The sequence below is a fragment of the Nannobrachium achirus genome (genome assembly GCF_963921795.1).
Source record: "Nannobrachium achirus genome assembly, chromosome: 3".
NCBI lineage: Eukaryota > Metazoa > Chordata > Actinopteri > Myctophiformes > Myctophidae > Nannobrachium > Nannobrachium achirus.
Genome location: NC_137812.1, coordinates 33504298 through 33520466, shown reverse-complemented (window position 1 = coordinate 33520466; position 16169 = coordinate 33504298). Strand labels below are relative to the sequence as shown.

The 16169-nt window shown below is 41.2% G+C and overlaps 1 protein-coding gene across 1 annotated transcript in view; it reads left to right on the top strand.

Moving 5' to 3' along the window:
• Nucleotides 1-16169, top strand: part of LOC308281957 (inactive rhomboid protein 2-like) — a 45562-nt gene that overhangs the window by 436 nt on the left and 28957 nt on the right. Inside the window, exon 2 of the mRNA XM_080722302.1 lies at nt 4210-4364. Coding sequence (XP_080578428.1) covers nt 4356-4364 — 9 coding nt within the window. The 5' untranslated portion in view covers nt 4210-4355. The remainder of the gene's footprint in view (nt 1-4209; nt 4365-16169) is intronic.

Genomic DNA, 16169 nt, shown 5'->3' with positions numbered 1-16169 from the left:
ACTGCAATATAGAAATACTCTGTTACAAGAAGAGTAAAAGTCTGGAATGCACAGTGTAGTTGAGTAAAATAAGGTATTGGCATAAAAATGGACTTAAAGTACCAAAAGTACAAAAAAAAGTACAAATACCAAAAACAGTACAGTACTTAAGTAAATGTACTTAGTTATTCTACACCATTGCATGCTTCAGTGTTGCATGAGTTGTTATCGTGCTGGTGGTTTCTGTTTGTTGTTGGAAAACAATTGTCTTTCCATTTCATGATGTTCTCTTAAAAGGCATACTATTTTATAAACTTGATCACACCAGTCCTTTGCCAAGAAATTGGTTCATGGGTTCAACAACCTCCCATTTTTCAAAAGAATGTGGGAGGGATTGGGAATTGGCATGTTGTCAGGCGGTCTGTTTTGTGTTTCATTGGAATTGGTTATGGAAATTTACATTATCAGACTGTTCAGTTGACAACACAGGGGTCTGTCACTAAATAAATAGCCTACAGAGAGACACATCATCAAGTGGTGAAGCTCTTGGTGCTTCTATTTTCATATTTCTCTTTCACATGTACAGAAGAATAACTATGCTGCTATATACTCATCATTTATTATAGCAGTGGAAGTGACATCCTGGTTGTAAATAATGTCCAGTTGAGTGAACATGTAGGTCAAGAATGTTAACTACAGTAGCCTATGACAGAGGCGTGTTTCTCTTGCTACTTGCTTATACATCTGATTTCGGATCTACTGATTTTATTTAGGCCATTATTAAATACTTTTAACAGGTCCGCTGTCTCAGTTCAGATACCATATTAACGAATAGTCAGAAACAGTCATCTTCTTAAAACACAAAATGAAAATAATTAATCACCATCATCTAGTCAGTCTGGTGCTTTTATCTGTGATTCATAAGTTAATTCGGTTATTATAACGCATGGTGGTAGACTAGTTTAAAAAGTCACTATTTATTTCACCATAATTTAAATACACTTTTTAAATTAACATCTCCAGCAGCACTACCTCAAAATTGCAACATTACTTTACTACTTTTAAGGGGAAAATCATATAATGTGCCCTCCGTGTCAGTTAATTAAAAACTTGTTAGTGTTTAATGTATAAGGAGGAAATAGTACACAGCCCTTTTGTGTTATTTATATCATGCAAGTAAACCACAGTTCGAATATGCAATACAAATAGCATGCATAATTTATGCTATGCTGCTTTTATCCCATGCTGATACAGTCCACACAACACCTGCATGGCCTCCTTTAGGTTGAACAGCCCCTGTGCGTCTGTTGCACGACAAATACACCTGCCACCAAGCTACCGGTATGTCAACTGTGATCAGGTGCATATGAGGACGTTTACATTCTGCCCTTTCAAAAAAAGAAAAAAACATAAGTTATGTGAAGGGTCATGGGTCACATTCAGCTCGCTTAACATTTACAAGTTAAACACATTCAAGCTGTGTCTCTATTTTTGGCATGATCATTATAATGCAGGTGGGTGAACATAGCCGATCTGCAAGCTCACAATGTGTAGCGATGCGTAGTAACTAGTAAGCTTGTGGAGCAGCTATTTTTGATATGTTTGAAATAGGGCTTAAGATGTGATTAAGTAATGCAAATTGTAATTCCCCTACATGACTGCCAATATGATCCACGCTCATGTCACAGGGACTGAAACGCTTTTGGTTTTGAATTGATTGACACTTACCCTGGCCTTATACTGTATACTGGTTGGTCTAGTTGATGGGGGGGGGGGGGGGGGGGTAAAAAGTTGCATAGGTGCAAACATGTATTTATTTACAGCAGTAATTTTCCCCCTATCAACCATTCTTCTACTCACTTAGACTATCCTGTGTGATTGAGGCGCCAGTTTTTTTAGTTGACTTCAGCACGGATATTCCCCCAGTGTCATTTGTTACTTCCTCGTAAGGAGTGGTGTGGGAAACGAATAAATTCTGTCCCATCTCTCCTGGGACTTTACTTCCATGGTTTTATTCCTCTTCCTCAGTTGTTTTGCTGGGTGCTTGGGACACACCCAGAAACATGGTGCGTCTCTCCTCTAGCAAGAAACCCACCTCAATCCCAAGAGTGTAATGGCAGGGCAGACTATTGTGATTCCTTCCTGCTATGTCATGCCAAACCACATTCCACAGTGCCTGAGTGATGCATCACCTGAGATGGACTTAATGGAAATACTTGAAATGAAATCTAAAGCCTCCTAAATGTTTAAAGTTTTTGTGGTGGATACTACTAGGCCCTAGGGCTAACTGTACTGACTGACTGTAATACAGTTTGTGGTTGCATTCTCTGTCTTTGGTGATGTCTACTACAATGTTCATAGCTTTCTGTGAATTTCCAGGGCTTTTAAAGGAAGTGCTGTGTGATGGTGTTGGATAGGAGGCGATCATCACATGTATCTTTCCTCTGGCACTTTTTTGACGTGAGATCTACTTTTAAAATGACTAGCTCAACATGATTTACCCATCCAAAATGTTTTAGCTGAGGGCCTGAGGGAGGCTTTGGAATAGCAGCACTGGCGTTACATTTTAGGGGGAAATAAATGGGAAATACTGGGGAAAATGTCTTCATCCCATTCTGTATGGAAGTGGTACAGTAGGTTTTGGGGTTCTTTGTAATGCTACTAACTCTTGAACAAAGTATTGCATTGGAGGTTTGCCTACTTTAGAAGCAGTGAAGGGAGCTGACAGGCCCTTCTTCATGTCATATTGACATATATTTTATATTTTAATTATATATTTTTAGAGGCATGTTATGTGGTCTACCTGCACACCCCTGGTGATCTACTTGTAGATCTACCTTTTGGGCACCCCTGGTGTAGAGTATTGCTATGCTAGTATATTTTTTTCTGAGTTCAAATCGGGATACTTGGCAAATTGACAGGGATTGCAGTGCCAAACCTTAAAGACACTTGCTAGCTGTGCTGGCCAAATTCTAGACAGTCACACACCACACATATGCATGACAAACTGAAATGTATAAACGGCTTATATCTGGGCAGCAGTCTTTAATTTCCTCACTAATTCTGCATAATTATATGCCTGCATGTGCATATACATGTAGTGTAAAAAGACACCTAAAGTTAAGTTTAGGTATGTCATCATGTCTCAGTTAAACTGACAGGGAGAGTTTAGCAATGGTAGCTGGCTTGCCTTGTTCTGCTGAGGTATTTGCTGGCATGCGGGTTGGGGCATGCAAGCTCTCGAAAGGTTTTCAGCTATCTCTGACTGAAATAATTAAATTCATCCCTTACTTTGAAACCAAGGACTCTTATGCAAACTATCACAAGACTTGATGTCAGGGTGCTGTCTCTGCACAGGTTGAAAAACCGGCTTTTAGTGGTCTTTATTTCAAATGAGGGTGGTTATTGGTGAGTGACATCATGACATTATTTTCAACCAATACGTATAGTGTAACACAGTGGTTCTCAAACTTTGTAATTTCAAGGAAAATATGAATGATATGATTACAGGTCCATTTGGTTCAATTCTTACACTCTAAGCACTTTTAGAATCCCGCACCGTTTCCTGTCTGTTTCTTCACTTCACAAAAAAAGAAAATGGCTTTGGTAATATGTCCTTATCTTTGTCACTATCATCAATATCATGAGATCGTGTGGTTAGGTCACTTAGGTGCACTGTTTATGACAAAGAGACAGTTTCAGTTGCCACTTCCACGCTCACCAAGTCACACAAACACACCCACCACACACACACACACACACACACACACACACACAGAGAAACACAAACATGCTTGTGGCTGAATCACTCGCTTGTCTACTCATCAGTCGCAGTCGATTGATTCAGCTCCTGCTGGCTGGCATGAAGCGATTCCTGTCTCTACTCAACTCATGCACACAGCTTGAACGCTGCTGTCATAACGCTGATCAAATAAGTCATATCATCCTCCTTTTGAAATTCTGTTTGTGACATATCGCCGCAGTCGGTGGAACCTTCGTATTTTGCAATGTGACACAATGTGAGCGGGTGAGCGGGTAGATTGGCTATCTTAACTACTTTTGTGCAACACTCTTGTATGATGAAGTAGGACATTAATTTAGGAAAAAACTAACACAAAGAAGTATAGAGATACAAGGTTTCTGCCCGACATAAACAATATGACATATATGTGCCAATTGCTACCTAAACCTGTTTGAATTCTGTTTTTTTGTCTTGGATCTGTTCATCAGAATTCATGTCGACGATGGTGGGAGATCGGAAGAAGAGGTGATGAGGCAATCAGCTGAAAGCCACTTCCCCATTTGGCCACAGAGTTTCAGAACCGCGACTGCTAAGTGTTAGTGGCATCAGGCAACGGCAGTGCTTTCTACTGTGGATGCACACAGTAAGATGACTCTTCCCCTTTTCTTCCTTTTTTAATCCTCTAAATGTCAAGGTGAAGAGGATTGTGTCGGTTGTGTTGTGCAGTCGTAAGTGATCAATTTATTTGTGATCACTGACATCACCTTGAAGAAACGGACTCACTGATCAGCAGAGGTCTAAACAAAAGCATTAATGATAGTTGACCATATTCGGGTGGTGGTGAGGGGGGGGGGTTGTGTGATAAAAGGGCTGCAGTGTGAATATGGTCAGTTTCGGCACGTCATCATAAATACATTTTTTTTATTGTTATTATTTCTTTTGAAGATATTTTTGGGTGGCTTTTCTGCCTTTATTGATAGTACAGTAGCTAGCCAGTGGTTCTCAACCTGTGGGTCGGGACCCCCAGGGGGGTCCCCAAATTATTTTGGGGGGTCCCCAGATGATTAACTTAATGTGCAACACTCTTTTCTCACTCAACAGTAAACAAACCAACAACGTTTAAGTGTATAAAGGGTATCTGCACATTTCTAAAGTGACAAATCAAGGACTTTTTAATACCTCTGAAATGTTAAGTTAAACTAGAAATACTGTTCCTTCGAAACAGTGTGGGCTCGATTCCAACCCAACAAATAGGATACTTTAAGGTACTGTAAGGTACAGTACCCTACAGTATTGTACTGTACCTTACTATACTGTACTGCACCTTACTGTACTGTACTGTACTGTACTGTACTGTAACTTACTGTACTTTACTGTACTCTACTGTACTTTACCTTACTGTACTTTACTGTACTCTACTGTAACTTACTGTACTTTACTGTACTCTACTGTACCTTACTGTACTGTACTTTACTGTACTCTACTGTACCTTACTGTACTGTACTGTACCTTACTGTACTGTACCTTACTGTACTGTACTTAACTGTACTCTACTGTACCTTACTGTACTATACTGTACTGTACTCTACTATGCCGTACTGTAACTTACTGTACTGTACTCTACTGTACCTTACTATACTGTACTTTACTGTACTCTACTGTACCTTACTGTACTCTACTGTACTTTACTGTACTCTACTGTACCTTACTGTACTGTATTGTACTTTACTGTACTGTACTTTACTGTACACTACTGTATCTTGCTGTACCTTACTGTGCTGTACGTTACTGTACTTTACTGTACTTTACTGTACACTACTGTACTGTACTGTACCTTACAGTACTGTACTTTACTGTACTCTGCTGTACCTTACTGTACTTTACTGTACTCTACTGTAACTTACTGTACCTTACTGTACTGTACTTTACTCTACTCTACTGTACTGTACCTTACTGTACTTTACTGTACTCTACTGTACCTTACTGTACTGTACCTTACTGTACTGTACTTTACTGTACTCTACTGTACCTTACTGTACTATACTGTACTGTACTCTACTCTGCCGTACTGTACCTTACTGTACTGTACTCTACTGTACCTTACTATACTGTACTTTACTGTACTCTACTGTACTGTACTCTACTGTACCTTACTGTACTGTATTGTACTTTACTGTACCTTACTGTACTGTACTCTACTGTACCTTTCTGTACTGTACCTTTCTGTACCTTACTGTACTTTACTGTACTCTACTGAACCTTACTGTACTTTTACTGTACTCTACTGAACCTTACTGTACTGTACATATTCTATGTGTTCTAGATCTACATTTTTGATTCTGTGTTTGGGAACCAGCAACTGTCAAATGGACTCCAACTGTAGTGGAGTATATTGAGTGCATATACTGTAGGCTAACAATCCCAGATCACATCTGTCCTCCACTATGTCTATAACCAAGGCGTTCTTCTATGTGGCCACTCCAGACTGAGGAGTGGAGCATGGCTTTTATTGTGTTTGTGGATCTGACTTGGAAATGCATTGGTTTTGATATCTCCCTGACAACCAACAACAACCACTAATATGGCTGACTGTCCCTGCGGGCTCTAGGATATATGGCTATGGGATTTACATCCCATCGCCCGGACTTGATTCTTGATCACAGCTGTGTAATCAGTAGAGTGGAGAGGGACATTTATTTATAGTTTTAACTATAACTATAGTTTTATACATCACACAGCTTAGACATTTGGATCAAATCAGAGAGCAGACCTGTGTGAACGCAATGATATAGATAGCATATCTGAAGTGTGAACACTGCAGCCACAGCGCCTTAACATAAACATGGGTCTATTATCCTTCTCTCCACTCACTAAACCCATTGGAAATGCATTGGGTGCTTAAAGTTAAACATTTTTATTTTTTTATATTTATACTACAAAACATTTCAAAACCAAAAATACAAGCACACGTGTCCTCAGTAAGCTGAACACATAAAAATTTGAATGGTGTTGAAAGGTGTAAGCGTTTAAGAGATGAATCGCGCCAAAGTTTTGAGGATACTGACTGACTGATAGATAAATAATGAAGATAACATACGTGTGCTCGCCTTCCAGGCGAGCCCACAACTATAGAACCAGAATCTGCAAAAAAATCAATTTTAGCACAAAAATCCTACGGATGTACACATCGTACCACACTAATTGGCCAAATCGTCAAAAATATTAGGGGCAGAAATTGATCTACATGCTCACAACGCCTCGCAACGCGAGGCGTTGTGAGCATGTAGATCTGCTATTTTCACAATAGAACCATGTTATACAAAATGTAATTCCTCAACTCTTAGTGCTCGTCAGGGTGTGGAGGGGGTCCCCAGTTAAAATATGATTATTTTGGGGGTCACGGCCTGAATAGGTTGAGAACCACTGTGCTAGGCCAGCGGGCGCCCCCATAGGTATTTCTGAATAAGACAGCATAGCCATGAAGCACAACACACACAATTACATAAACCCATAACACACCCCTATGTTGAACCATAAACTGCTGTCTTAAGGTGGCCCCACACCGAAAATACTACAGGAGACTTGTTCAAACTGTTCACAGACTGCAAAGAACTGCAAAAAACTAAGCACATTGAATCCAGCCGACTGTATGCCGACTGTAATTACTGTACAGTTTTGCGCATGCGCACTGTGTTGCCATATCGGCTCGTTACAAGCGACTTTGATCCTGTTTTCCTATAATGTTGCTAGTTGTGGGTTACTTTTGTTTGGGAATGTTTCTGAATTGTAGTTGCTTATTTGGCCTTAATAGAGCTCAATAGGTGAAACTGGACGCTTCTTTAGGCTTTGTTTTCATAGACCTGGTCGCTTGTTTAACCAGAATCTGGCAACCGGGGAGCAGAAGCGGAGATTCTTCCTGTGCGGTGTTTTCTTCTCCTCACACCAAAACAACACACATCACTATTACTAGCGTTGCCTTGCAGTTGATTAGTATAGGAAATTGAGAGTTGAGATTGTGAATATGCTATTTAGTTAAAATGTGCAACGGGAAAATGTCTCTGGCTTATTTAGGCTTGGTTTTGCTGCAGCAGTATCAAACTAATGGTCCATTACAACTCACTACAATTCACCGACGTCCAGGGGCGACTCTACAAAACTGAGCAAGTCCAGTCTTCCAGTTTTCCGTCGATAGCGTTCCCGACCCGCTGCCGAAAACCTACCGATGACCTCCCGTTCAGCAACAGACGCTTTCTGCCGCTATCCGCCCCCGATTCGGCCACAAATCTGTTTGGTTAAAAGTGGCCTTTAGATCATTATTGCTTCCATGTTACAGCTACCAACACCTGATTGGAATTAAAAGGGTTTACTTTGATGAAGACCTTGCAAACACAGATTAACCAAGTTAAACATTTGACACCTGTGTACAGGACAACATGCAGTTTCTCATTCAATGTACAAAGTGTGTCTGTCTGGGGCTGGAACTGCTCCAACTGAAGAAATCATGGAAAATATTGCAAGAAGGAGTAGTATATAAATTCCTGCCAAGTACGTTAAGCTCAGGATTGTATGACATGTGTGGCCATGTAGATATTATGGCCGGGGGAACATTCCATGACAGCTGTTGTCTGTGTGACACCAAAAAGACATGAATGTTACGTCCGACAGGGAATTGCTGTAAAATAATATGCACGTTTTTCTACCCTGTTAGATTAATAATAATAATAAATAATTTGGTGAGGATTCTGAACCAAATGAGCTCTGCCTTTGGCTTGGCCAGGCGTTCCTAACTGAGGTCGTTGTCTGTTGCTGCACTAGGGACTGGACAGGTGGGTGAGGTTGCCTGTTTAGCAGGGAGAATAACTAGATCAGATCATCTTTCTTTTCGATATACTGAATCATTCAGTGGGGTTAACAAGTTCCGTTCAAATAATTCATTCAAATGATGATGCGTTCAACAGTTAGTTCGTTCACTGATCTGTCTGTCTTGTCTGTCTGTCTGTCTGAAGCCTCTATCATAGTCCAAGGTGAAGAGCTATCACCTCACCGCGGTGTAGTTTTCTAGCTATCATCTAGGCTTTGTTAAACATTTTTAGGTGATAGCTAGAAAACTGCACCGTGGTGAGGTGATAGCTCTTCACCCTGGACTATGATAGAGGCTTGCGACTCCTATTTGTGAAGCATCAACTGGTGCCGAGAAAACGCTAATGTTATTGCTGCCAAATCAGTTACATTTTCGCCAGAAATATGAGTGACTCATGAATGATACAGAGCCACCTTCCTGACAATATCGCCAGAACAGTTTGTTTATTTTTGGACTACAATTCTTATGAGACGATTTTAATATGACTCATATGAGATGCATGCAAATAATCAGTGTAGATATTGTGCTCTGAACGCATCCATCTTGTTGATCCACCTTAACCTGTAGCAATGGTCCACCACCACCTTTAGCGGTGAGGTAGTTTTCTTCTGCTTTCTATGGATACTATTGATAATACTATCCATGATTATACTAATAGCAATAGGTACTCCTCTTGTCTCTGGAGACATTGAAGAGTATGTTTTTTTAGTGCCCCCTTTAACTCTGTTTTGTTGTTCCCTGTATTGTTTTTTATATGGACCTACTGTATTAGAGTCTTAAATAAAGATTGAATACACGTGAGGTCTCTATTGGCACTGGTTTGCTGATCACTCAGCAGCAGTTTGCCTCATGCAAACTGTCTGCAGCACATCAGGTCCAATATTGCATATAAATAATGTAGCACAAGACAACTACCACCCCTCTTTTTGAATTATGCCAGTGGTCCACTTGAATATTGCTAGAACTTGTTATCTATGTTAATTAACTACCAGAGCATGTCTTTGGGCTCCTTACATTTATTGATTCAGTTCAAAGGTGACATTGACATAAACAGGGCTTTTCCACTGCACCATGAAATGACAATTATTAACTGCCAATAACGTTAACTATAATGCAATTGCATCATATCCTTTTTTAACACGGTTGAATGCAGGAACAATTTAAATGAGGCCTGATTTATATTTGGGTTGCCTCACCAGCGTCTCTTCGCAACAGAAGATAGTGGATCCATAGCCTCGTAAACCAGACTCCTCCTGTCTTCATTCGAACAGAAGATGGGAAGACTCAGTTTACTAGGCTAGTGGATCTACAGTACAAGCTCACAACATGTCACGGTGAGCTCTGGGTCTTAAATTCTGGACACCACTGTAGCAGGTCCTGATCCCAGTCAATCATTTCAGTTACAGTTGGTAAATATCAACCTACAGTACATGCCATTTCATTTGTTATATGCATCATGACTGATGACTTGTGTAGCTGTAAGTCAATAGTAATTTGCTTTTGCCTCATGACTAACTACAGTGATGCCACTGCTAAAGGAAATCATTTACAAAAGACTCCATCATGGAACTCTTTTGAGGCGTGTGGTGATTTTCCGATTGCCTTAAAGTCCGAGAGTCTTAAAGTCCGAAAGGCTGGAGAGGAGAGAGCGCACGCGAAAAAAAGCAAAAAGATGTTAAACTTGGTCACACATAGGTTTGAGTGATTACTTTGTTTGATGTGAAAGCATTGTGATGGATGTTACCTCTTACTTGTGTGATCCACGTTGGATTCAGTCAATTTGAAGAAATAAATAATCCAGCATTTGATGTAGGACAATAAGAAAGCACAGGCCTACGTTTTCATTCACAACTGCTTGGTTGAAGATCCATTCTATAGGCTATATGTCATTTTATAGCCTAGTTTAAACTAAGGGAGCTGCTCAGGCTCTGTTCAGACCAGTGCGGACAGTGGATGAGAAACATCTTAATGTTTTTATTTTTAATGAGATTTGGCCTTATACATTGATATGTGCTCAGATTTGGCTATTTGCTGGCTTTTAGGCTATTTAATTAATTATTTTAATCATGCCAACCTCTGCGCATGAGGGGGGGACCGGACCTCTCTCTCTCTCTCTCTCTCTGGGACATCGGATTCGGATCTCTGTGCCGTCGGATTTTCAGGCCATCGGAATATCGAGATTTTGGCCTAAGAACGGTTGTGGAAATGAGCTCGAAGCTGCAATACAGATGTATGTGGTTTGATTGATTGATTGATTGATTGATTGATTGAAGACTTTATTAGAAGTTTGCATAGGAAAAGGTACATGACAGTACCGTTCACTGGTACAAGGTCAATTAAAAGGATACACCACAAGAAAGCTTTTGGGCTAGTTTCAAATCCGAGTTCGAGTCCTTTTTTAACTCCTACAACATTAAATGACAGATAAAACAGTACTATCCAAAAGAAAATAGCATAAGACAGTCGTAAAACAAACAAACAAAAAAAGATATTTACAGTAGAAAGGTCAGTGGGAGGTTTGCTTTGTCAGACCATTTCAGACATCAGGCAAACAGGGAAGCACACATGGGCACGCGTACACACACACACACACACACACACACACACACACACACACACACACACACACACACACACACACACACACACACACACAGACACACACATGCACACAGTATACTGCTCTCAGGGGAAGAGGTAAAACCATGGTGACACACTCTCATAGGAACACACACTCACACAGAACAAGCGGTGAAGGTAGTTTCTGACACATGCCAACTCCCACAACATTGTCTAATACAGTAGTCTCGCAGACAAGGTGTGGTTTTGGTGTGGTCTCTATTATTGGAGTATAGGGAGAGTAAAGGGAGACAAACACAATCAGCTGCACTTAGCAGAAAGACAGACTGTTTTCCATGTCACACGATGAGATGACAATGAATGATGTCATTCTGGGCACATCTCTTCCATGCTCTCTCTGACACACATTTGACTCACTGGCATGTATAACTGTAAGAATGGAACTAGGAGTTAAAATGTTCTTTTTATCCTCACACTATCTGTAGTTAACCACATTCAACCTGGCACCCCTGTTTGGGCACGCCATTATTGGCAAACATTTAACATTTACCAGAATGTTCAAAAGAATCCCCAGAAATGTATAGCAAGAATAGCTGATGTACAAGCCATATTGTGAGCTTGTCGTTCGTCTACTTTGACTATTCTGTTTTACAGCAATGTATAAATCAAGTGCAACTGGTGATTCATTATTTTAATTGGCTCCTAAACTTACTCCAGCATTCTTTAAATATTTTTACTGTTGCCAGGTAAACTAATCTATGCTTGGCAGTGGCACTGCAGATTGACAGTCATACAGTTTTTTTAAATATATCAGCTCTACCTATTGTATGGATCACTCCATTTGAGAGAGCTGCAGGCAGACAATTAAGGATTTGGAAATAGAAATGTTCGATGTCTATTTAAGAAAACATGCCCTTACGCCACCAAATCACTTGTTGACTGAGTACTGTACAGGCAGATAGATAATGTTAATTCAACTTTTTAACCAGGCAACTAAATTCATTGTTAAAATGACCTCCATTATTAATCATCAATGGCTGTTTCCTCAGAAGCAGAACACAATGCAGTTTGTTGCTAATCCAACGTTTGCCTATAATCTTCATTTGTTTGTTATCCTTGAATGGAGGGTGAAAGCAGTTGTGTGATACAGAGCCACAGTTCCTGAAACAACTCCTCACCCACTCATTGGGTTGGCATCAACAATGGACTATGCTTTTGCTTTGTTGTTCCCAGAGAAACTGAAACTAAAACTGAAATGTAATTTAATATCCTGGCTGTGACGGCATAATGGAACAGCAAACTCTTGGGAAAGACTGCCATAATCAGCCTAAAATGTATACTAATTGAGTTCCCTGGTGTAAGACTAGGGTGACCATATTTCCAGCCACTCAAACCGGGACGCAAAACACTGTTGCCTAAAACTGGGACCCTAAAAGCAATGCGCACGTTACCGCGCACGCACGTGCCGTCGTGCCCATTCTCTAACGTTCGTGCACACACGCACCGCAGGGTTGCAAACAGACAGTGAGTGATTGACAAACAGCCTCAGCTTTGAATTTAGACACGCAATGAATTTGTTCCTGTTTTCTGATTGGTTAGTAGAGCATGTTTTCATGAAAAGAACATGATAAATGTATATGCAACCACTGAAAACAGCTACTATTATTTTAATTCTGGCGAAAACCGGGACAATTTTGCAGTGAATGTTGAAAAGCGGGACATATCAGTGTTTTAGAGGGGCACGTACCTTTTAGGCGAAGCCCGAACTGGCGAAGTGGGGAAATGTCCGATACCGTAGCGATCTGGCGAACGTCTTCTGGACAGGGCGTTTATCGTGCGCTTGCCCAGGCCTTACGGCCTGGGCATAAATATAACGATTGCATTCACCACGGCTTCGTAACTCGCGCGGCGCTCCGCCGGCCGCGCGGCCCTGGCCCGCTCTTCGCGGCCACTCGCGCCTGCGGCGCTCGGGGGCGAAGAGCAGGACCAAGGTCCGCTGGCCTTCGCGCCGCTTGCAGTGTCGTGGACAATCGATTCGCCAGATCGCTACGGTAGGAGACAAATCCCCACTTCGCCAGTTCGGGCTTCGCCAGAACAGGACTTTCCCGTTTTAGAGATATTTGTCGGGACACCGGAACACGCAGCTTGAAAATGGGACTGTCCCGGGTAAAACGGGACGTCTGGTCACCCTATGTAAGACAGTTCAGTGGTGTAAGACCTAGTTAGTTATATAGTATTTTGACTTACACACCCAGTGTGAGAATGGAGATCAATTACAACTGATAAGGATTCTCTATACAGGATTTACTTGAAAAACAAGCTCAAAGAACGTCTCTAGGCAGACAAGAATTGTTTTGATATATGCATAAAAGATTAAGTAGCCTGTCTAAAATAATATATTTTCCCCTGCTGCTTACTGCCTCAGACATGCCGCTTCAACAGACCGGCTGGTTTGTTGTGTTCCTCTTGGGAGAATAATCTCCAATCCATTTCTATTGGTCTCCCTGTGTGAAAAACCTACCGGCAGTCTCTCCACATGGATAGAGTGCGGTCAGCAACAATCAACCTTCCCATCGAACGCTGTCCATTAGCTGAATTCCTGGCTATTTCATTATCTGAGTGGGGGTGTGTGCAGTACTCCCATGGGCCCACATCAGAGCCTCCACCCCCTTTCTACTATTCCACTGACCCACAACCTAGATTGCCCTGGTCTAGCCTCTTTCCCTCAACCGGGGTACTAGGGGCATTAGGTCTGGGCCAGCTCAGTGCTTTTTTATCAACTTAACACAAAAAGCTTATTTAAAAGTGTATTCCAGATAATAAATAAATAATACCGGAAATAAATAACTATAGAATTTATTGCTTTGGGTTCACAGTTAGGAGTGAACTGTGAGTGAGCCCAAGGCTAGCCCGCGTTTGGCTCTGTAGTGGAAACTGGGCTATTCTTCGAGGCGGTGTCAGATTTCCCTGTTGCTGTCATTCCTTCTGCTAACACCCAAGGCCTTCTATTGATTTTATACAGCCACAATTCCAGAACAACCCCAAGGCTTCAAGATCATTATGATGATAGGTGTGTATGGGACAAAACTGAAACGACACTAGTGAAGCTTTCTGTTTCTGTGGAAACGTCAAACGTGAACATGGTTTTGGAAAGTACTGAACTCCATAAATAGATGGACACAACGGATTTTTGCTGTTTTTTCTTTGATTGGTAACAAGTAGGTCGGGAGTGGCTTATTGTCGGTATCAGCCGGTAACACGCGGGAGTCTGTCCCCGTTACAATGCGCTAGACCCCTGGGAGATGGACTGCTGAGGTGGAGCGCCACACCTACCATCAGCTCCCAGTACTTGCCGCACGACTTGCCAAGCCGTGCTACTCATACGCTGAGTTGGCGGTGCCCAGAATCGAACCCATGCCATGACCTTGCGGTACAAAGGCGAGAGCTCTACCGACTGAGCTACCCGGGCACGAATTGATTGGTAAAGTGGAAAGCAACGTTGCCCGTGTCCTGAATTTAGAAGACCGGTAATGCATTGAAGTTTGTCAATTAGATCAGCTGGCCTGAAAATCTGACAACATGGTTACAAATTTGTTTTGTCAGTCACCAAACAGAAACGTGACTTCGAGCATCACGTCTATCGATTGAAAATCTGTTGTTTTCTGCAAGTGACACTGCAAAATTAGGCTTTAAAGTGTCATGTTTTTTTGTTTTTTTAAGATATGTTTTGGGGATTTTCTGCCTTTTATTTATAGTATAGTAGGTAGACAGGAAACAGCAAACGTCCTGACAGGCTGTCAGGCATCAGAGCCTTTGTGGCATGCGCCTGGACCACTAGGCCAGCGGGCGCCCCTAACGTGTCATGTTTTGTCTGGAGTTTATGCTTCAGCATGTGCATCTTTTAGTTACAGAAGGTTAGCCGAATCTTTGAAAAAAAAGAAAATCCTTTTTCCTGTATAGTAAAGTCAATGGGACCCCAACTTTGATTGGCTCCCACAAAGTTTCCAGAGGGAGTTGGGTTGGAACAAATTCAGAGGTGATAATAGACACCTTTATGAACACATTTGTGAAGAAAGCTATTAGTAAGCATTTATTTCCCAGATTGGTCAAAGATTCTGCTAACTTTCCCTAACTATGTTGCATGTGGTTCATTGAAGGTGGTATGCTGTTTGTAAACGGGTCTCTTTGTTTTGAGCGGTTGTCACAGGGATCGACCCAAGTGGACATACTGTAATGTGATCCTCCCCTTTGGTTAGGGATTTTGGTTAATCTGCAACATTGTTTTGATTCGATGTAGCTGAAGACTTATATTGATTCTTTGTCATTTAGTATTGTTTCAGTGAACTACTGATGTAGCTTACTCGTGTTTTTAATTAAGTAGTATGCTGCTGTTAAATACATTGGCCACTCTGTTTTGGCCCTGCTTGTATAAATGCAATTATCATGTATCTGATGGTTTCTAACATGTAAGAAGAACCTTTGCTTACACGTTGCTTAGTAGTTTGTTTAAGATTTTTTTTTTTTTTTCTTTTTTTTTTTAGGGCATACTATAATCTACGATCCGTGGCTATTCTTGTGGCCATGCATATTAATGCCTATCAGATACGCTACTTTGAAAGGTTCAAGAGGGCATCCGCTTTTTCAATGTATTTTCATCACTGCATACAGACCCCAAGTATCAGGTAGAACACAGCACTGATGTTGCTTACACTGCGAAATAATGTTTTTGGATTCTTTTTTTTTTTACTGTCTGAGGCAAATATCAATGTTGTCAGAGAAAGATGTCAGCATTCAACATCCATCTAAATTTGTCTATTTCTTTATTGCTTGTACCCATTATGGATATTTGAAAGAGCCACTTAAATGATTAGATTTGCCTGGAGGAGAGCCAAAAAGTACTGCTATTTAATTTACAGTGCCTGATTTGTATGGACGGGATGAGCCGGTGCTTGTAGGAAATTCCTCCTGGGAGCTCGCTACTAGCAGGAAGCACACATAAATAACATG